The sequence below is a fragment of the Apium graveolens genome, chromosome 8 (genome assembly GCF_009905375.1).
Source record: "Apium graveolens cultivar Ventura chromosome 8, ASM990537v1, whole genome shotgun sequence".
Lineage (NCBI taxonomy): Eukaryota > Viridiplantae > Streptophyta > Magnoliopsida > Apiales > Apiaceae > Apium > Apium graveolens.
In genome coordinates this window covers 20,890,556-20,897,564 of record NC_133654.1, presented here as the reverse complement: position 1 = coordinate 20,897,564, position 7,009 = coordinate 20,890,556, and the positions used below count along the sequence as shown (strand labels likewise).

Genomic DNA, 7,009 nt, shown 5'->3' with positions numbered 1-7,009 from the left:
CACTTGATATTAGGAGCACAAAGAGTATTTTGTAAATTAAATTGATAATGAGATGAGGAAATTTTGGCTTTACCAGTTTGTGATATAGGTATTGCATTACCGTCTCCCATTGCAATTGTGTCAGGTCCAGAATAATTTTGAATCTCAGTAAAATTATTTGCATCAGATGTGATGTGGAATGACGCTCCAAAGTCTACTATCCACGGAATTGTCTGTTATTGAAACCCATTCACATAATGCGCTTTGGCTTCAATATGATTGTGGGATCTTGATCTGCAAACTTTGGCAGTATGCCCAGATTTATCACAAAGTTGACATCGAAGACGATTGTTATCTTTTCCAGAATCTCCATAATTATACATGTTATTGCGCCATGGCTGCATATTTTGGATTGGGTTGGTTGAATTGTGACACGGTCCTTGAGGGCGCCTGAATGAACGAGGTTGATTGAAACCAGAAGAGAATGTATGTTATTATTGTTGAGGATGTTCACGAGAAATTGCTACCGCTGCAGTGATGGCAGTTGTTTCTTTAAATTGTTCATCATGTTTGATAACGAGCTCTTGATCAGTCAATCTATCAAACAAGTCCTCATAAGAAATTGGGGTTTCACGAGCTCTTATAGCAGCAGCCAAAGTGTGGTATTCCTTTGGCAGTCCGGCTAAAATTATAACCGTCAATTCAGCTTGCGACATAGGAGATCCTGCCATTGATAATTCATCAGCAATGGAGCGAATTTCTCTGAGATATTCTGCAATCGTCTTTTGGCCCTTCATAATATGGCTAAGGTGATCTCTTAAGCTGAAAATTCTGGTGTGTGATTTATTTGCAAAAGTGGTGTGAAGTGAGTCCCAAGCCAATTTAGAGTTTCTAGCTGTTGCAACCATGGGAGCCAGGGTAGAATCAACTGAGGAGAGAATAGCTGTTTGTATTAGTTTGTCCTGGCGGAGCCAGTTTTTATAGGCTGGATTGGGAGATGTTGTTGTGTTTTGAGTAATTGTGGCAGGAGGTGCAATGGTGGTTCCATCTAAATGACCAAATAAATCATGACCGATTAAGAGCATTTCAAGCTGAGCTTTCCAGGTAGTAAAGTTAGTGCTCCCAGTGAGTTTTATGGGTAGTTGGGCTGTAGGGTTGAACTGAATATTTGCACTGGATTTTGGGACAGTGTTGGCGTCTGAATGCGAGGTTATCGACATGATGAAAGGCTGGTTGTGTAAAGAGAATGAGTTGTTAAAAAATCAGGATCGTTTAAAAGCTTTATTAGAGCTATAGCTCTGATACCATAATATGGAATAGTAATATTGATTGAATGGTTTGTTCTGTTACATGTTCTCTGAATATATACAAATGATAATCTAACTGACTTCCTACATATTCGCAGAGATAATGATAAACTTCTTATTAGCTAAACTAACCTATCTTTATCTACTACAACAATAACGAACAAATATTTATCAACTAAATATACATCATACTTAGGTTCTATTAGTAATACGTTTAAAGATAAGAATATAAGTTTATATAACCAACTTAAGTGTTATGTTTACATGCCTGCAGGAGCGATTTTCTCTCAAAAGGATATAAGTTAATGTGTTGTAAGACAGTCTGAGCCAAGAAAAGAAGGCACTTACAGCAGTGAGGTATAGATTTATTGTTAGTATATAAGTAGGACGATGAAATGACTTCATTTTTGTATTGTTATAGGTCTTGGAATAACTACTATAGTATGTTTTTGCATGAAGAACAGATGGAAGATGAGCAAAGCAAAATGCCTATTCAGAAATGTGGCATGTCATTAATGTTTAAGATCTTAAGCTGGTTTAGAATAATATTTTAAAGCCAGACTTGAGTAGTTCTATTTGTAATTAAATACTGTCATCTTTTGGATGTTTGCTTCGATACTGGTATTTGAGCAATTGTTCTGTTTAATGTAGTATGATGGATCTATGATCTTGGTTAACTTGCTCTCCATTGCCTTTTGATCAAATACAGTAGATATTGGTTATATTTCTATTGCTGTTTGATGTAGTACGACGGATCTTGGATATCAAGATTAACGAATGAATGATGTCGATAAATGAACAAAATTTTATAGAAATTTGAGTTTGAAGCCTTATGTTTTTATTAGAGGTAGAACATGCCCAGCCTCTTATCTGTCATTTAAAGAGGACATCCTCTCAGGATTCTGAATGTTTTTCTTACTTCACACTCTCCTCGTCCAGAATTTCCCCCCCCCCCCCAATCATAGTATCGATGCTTATCGCTCATGTGAACAGATTTCAGACACTGAGGGTTAAGTGTTTACAGACCAAACTGAAGTGAAAAACCGCTGTCTATGCTGATTTACTAATGCCCCTGATCCTTAAGATAATTTTCTATGATGAATTTGTTGACATTGGTTCAACGTTTGAAGCCAAAATGTGGCAACTTCCTCTGGTGAGTGAGATACATGTGAAGAACGCGCAACTGAGAAATAATGAGCAGTTACACATACACTGCATCAAATAGGTGGTAGATGGTACATAACATGTACAAGCCGGTGCAAGTGTATGCTGCTGAAAGGGCAAGTCCACCTTATGTATATTTCTAAATTTTGGGTGTTAGCACATAGGCTTAGGCAGAGCAAATAGATGCAGACTTGCTTATAGTGCAACAATCAGGTACTGCACATAAATTTTAGTAATGCAGATCCTACTTGGAAGGTTATTAAGTTAACGCAGCAATGATCTTTTAGCTTGCTTTAATGTTGTTAAATGAGCAAGTCCCCTTGGCCTATTTGAAAACATTCTCTGAGTAATTTTTTCTTGCATTATAAGTTTACAACTATCTCATGTAAAATAGGAAAAAGAAAGGTATGTAACCCCACTTCTCAAAGTGGCAACTTAAAGTAAAAAAACATAAGAATTACAGAACTGATACAAGTCTTCATTGTTAACACATGCAGTACAATGCTTTCTAAATAATCAATCAATCAAACTTACATGTCGAAATCAATCTGAGATCGAGCCATTACACTAAAAGGGGAAAACAGGAGAAAATTCTCTTATCAAAACAGGGTACACACAAAACTATAAACAGGATACAAACTCTGCACTGGAATGGGCACCCTAACCCGTGAAAATTTATATACAGATCTAAGAGGCATTCAAAAATTTGGATTTAAAGGGATGACTGAATCCGGAAAATCTGTTCTTTGTCCAGCTAAGGAATAATATGCAAGTATATGTGCTGGTTGTTCAATTTCGACTGGCTCTCCAAGGGCATCAGCATGAATGTCACGTCTAGTAGGTATCAATTCAATATTCCAGAAAGGGCGAGCCATGGCCAAGAGAGCGTTACTTGTCTGGGATTTTCTATATCCTTGCACCCACAAGTACCTTAAAGAAACTAGCTGCAATGCAGCAATAGCAATTGCACTTTCACTGAAGGAACATCCCCTCATCTCTAGCTTTTGCAAGTTAGGGCAGCCTCTAGATAATGCCAGGAGGCCAGCATCTGACTGCCCTACATAGCCTAGAAGCATCCATCTTACATTTTGGCTGTATTTTCCTATAAAACCAAGACCCGTATCTGTCAATCCCCCGAGCCGAAGATATAAAGCAAACCTTTTAAGCTCATGGCAACCTCTTAACAGAGCTTGAACTCCATAGTCAAGCGGTAAATCAGCTACGTTTTCTTGTTGATCAAGCAAGACCAATCGAAAATCACGAAGATTTTTCAAATGTCTTCCCATGCATTCTAAAGATTCATTTGTAATATCAGTAACATATACAGCCAGGTATTCCAACTCAAGACATCCTTCTGCCAAAGATATTAATCCTCTCTGTGTCACTACGCCTTCCACGTCTTCCATTTCTTGTTCATCTGCACCTCGCTCAATCCTAAGCCGCCTCAGTTTCTTGCAAGAATTCCCAAGGACTCCCAATCCTCTATCACCAACAACGTTCCTGGTCTGTCCAAATGGAAAGAAAAACAACAATAATTTCTTTTCTTTTTTTAAAAAAAAGATCAGCACTATATATAATATAATTGTACAACTCCTTTAGTAGTATTATATGTGTATTATGTTATCTGAAACAAGAACGTAAATATAAGGTCTAATCTCTTCGATAAGTAGCCCAGAAAGCAACAAGTGTAGATAACTGAGAGAAAATAGGATCTATGTGTTAAGCCTTATGACCTTCAACTCCGATATCTTAGCAAGTCCACACACAGAAGAAAAGCACATTTCTCTTGACCATGTTATGATGTTTATGCATCTGCTTGTAAAAAATGGATGACAAGAAGGGAGCAAGCTCTATTTGTAGTTTCTCAGTGCATATAAAAAATGATAATATACATCTATGCATCGATGTAGAGAAACATGATAGAATTAGTGAGTGTACCTCAAGAACTTCCAAGTTGGGAGACCTTTCAAGCAAAAGACAATGGTCCTCTGTGTCGAGAAAAGCATAGAGCAGATCTAATTTTTTTATTCGGGATGCAAAAGGAAATACATGGGGCAATTCATGCTTCCCCAAGTAAGTTAGCGCCAAGATACATAATTTCGGGGGAACAGGTACAATGCTATACCTTTCTGGTTGAACATTAAAGGAACCGCCACCAAATTCTTCCAGTGCTGGTACTGCCCCCAAGAAACCAACAAGGTCCAAAATCTCACAATCGCTAATTTTGACTGAGACTAAAGATCTACAGTTCTTGGCTATAAGTTCAAGGTCGTGGTAGCTGACTTCAGAGAGCTCAGTCATATAAAAATTTAGTGTTTCAAGAACTGTATTGTGCTGTGCAAGCTCATGAAGCCATTCTCCACTATTCTCAACAATTGAGCTCTCTTCCATATATAAAGTTCGTATATTTCTGCAAAACATAGTAGTGCATTAATAACATAGACAGCAAGCATCTCTTAAGTCAAGATAAAAACAGATATTAGAAAAAGCTTCAAAACCAAATGATCACTTAAAACCAGTTACTTTGTGCTGAACTATAGTACTTCAGAACTTGACTGAGCATAGGCAAGCATTCCAACAAACACAGTCTTAAGTAACTCAAAAGGTAAGAGCCTGTCAGATGTTATACTCTGTTCTCTTTACTTAAACTCCGCGAACCTGGACCACAGTCTACTGATCCTGTAAAGTAGAACTACTTATGCAACTAATATCTCCTGGAATCAATATGATATTTAATCAAATCTTACTCCCGAAACCACAAGGAAATGACCAAGATGGCAACTGAAGGTAGTTCTGACTTCCGAGGATTAAAACTACAAGCTGTCCTAATTATTCATTTTTAGCGAGTTGATTCTACAAGCATACATTTAACAGTGAAACTTTTGAAATGGTATTCCATAAGGTTATTAAGGTTTCCCAGACCGGAACCAAAGGTAATTTCAAAATTTCCAGATTCAGAACTCATTGGGGCCGGACACTTATAAACAATTACCATTCTCCTAATCTATTCTAAAAATACATTCACCAATGAAATTTTGGACCTTAAAACAGTTAAAAACTTTCAGCTTGCTCTGGAACAACAGTACCAAGTGCCAAATACCCCCCCCCCCCTGTTAGGCAATTGGCAAACCACTTTTTACCAAAAATTACCAATCTATTTACTTCTGCAACCACATGTCTTATTCCTACCCATTTTCAGTCTTATGCATTATCACAGATCATACAATCCCTCATTAAACAACATTAAAACTAAAGTTAAAACAAAAAAAACAAGTACACAACTCTTCAGCTAACAAGTCTACATTGAATTTCATAAGCCGCAATCATATAAACAGACTCGACTCAAACAAAAACTATGCTCAAAATGAGAACCGCGTATAACCAAATGTTGACCAATTTTTCTAACTACATTTCCGTACAGTATATTTAAATCAACATTTGGTTCTCACAATTACGAGATTGAATCTTATATCAAGACAAGACTAATTTCTTAAAAAAAAACAGAAAAGCCTACAAAGAATCAATCATAAAATGACTTATCATAGTACCTGCAAGAACGAGTGACATGTAACAAGCCATCAGTAGAAAACCCTGAACACTTATCAAGTCTCAAAACCTGGAGCGTCTTCCCACGCGCTTTCGCAAGCAACATCAGATCCTCATCCTTAACAATCATGCGTCTAAAATGAAAAGACTTAAGACAAACAAAGCTCCTCGAAAACTCGACAACCCAAGAACTAACATAGCCTCCCCAGTCTTCAGGAATCAAGTTAAACATAGCAGCTCGTGGCTTGCCTTTAAGTTTAACAGACTCTATGTGACTAAACCTACTTAGTAGCTGCTTAGGTGTGCATGTATAACAGAAAGCGATTGTGATGTGTTTTCTTGTGAGCGCGTCGAGGTGGTACCATCTGGAGCAAACTAGTGAAACTGATTCACGGTCTTTTGGATCGGTTATGTAAGGGACTACACACTCGAAGACTGTGTCTGACATGGTGATGTGAGTTGGGTTTGTAGTACGGTCGTCCATGCTTGTACTGTAAGAAATATCAGAGAGAGAAAGAGAGAGACGGTGAGAGAGAGAGGGGGGGAGAGAGAGATGGAGAGAGAGAGGGGGTATGTGCAAGTTGTACGGCGCAAACGTAAGAAAATCGAAAGGAGAGATGACAAATCTAAAAGATATAGTAGGGGGGCTGGGAGTGGGGTGATGTTGTAATAATATTATATTATTGCAATAAGTTGAAGATAATGTTATTGTATTATGAGCCGACTGAATTAGTTCGGAACTGGTTTAATTTTGATTGGTAAAATAAAATCGTAAAAGAGGAAAATTTAAAAAAAACTGTTGATGGAAAAATATAATCAACTTATATTGAATTTTATTATTAATCCTAAATTAACTAAAAATAATAAAATATGATTAATCGAAAAGTCCATAATCAATATACTTATAATAATAGTTGTGGGAGGTGAGCTAATAGTCTACTCCCTCTGTCCCTAAAAAAGTTTTCAATTTGTGTTGAACACATTTGTCAATACACATTTTTTATTGTTAATAT

General features: G+C 37.1%; 1 protein-coding gene across 1 annotated transcript; it reads right to left on the bottom strand.

Moving 5' to 3' along the window:
• Positions 1 to 2,868: 2,868 nt before the first annotated feature.
• On the bottom strand, positions 2,869 to 6,596 carry LOC141678390 (coronatine-insensitive protein 1-like). Its single transcript, XM_074484693.1, has 3 exons — positions 5,999 to 6,596; positions 4,389 to 4,860; positions 2,869 to 3,955 (listed from the first exon to the last, which is right to left on the bottom strand). Exons 1-3 carry the CDS (start codon positions 6,478 to 6,480, stop codon positions 3,149 to 3,151), a joined length of 1,761 nt encoding a protein of 586 aa, XP_074340794.1. The 5' UTR covers positions 6,481 to 6,596; the 3' UTR covers positions 2,869 to 3,148.
• Positions 6,597 to 7,009: the final 413 nt, after the last annotated feature.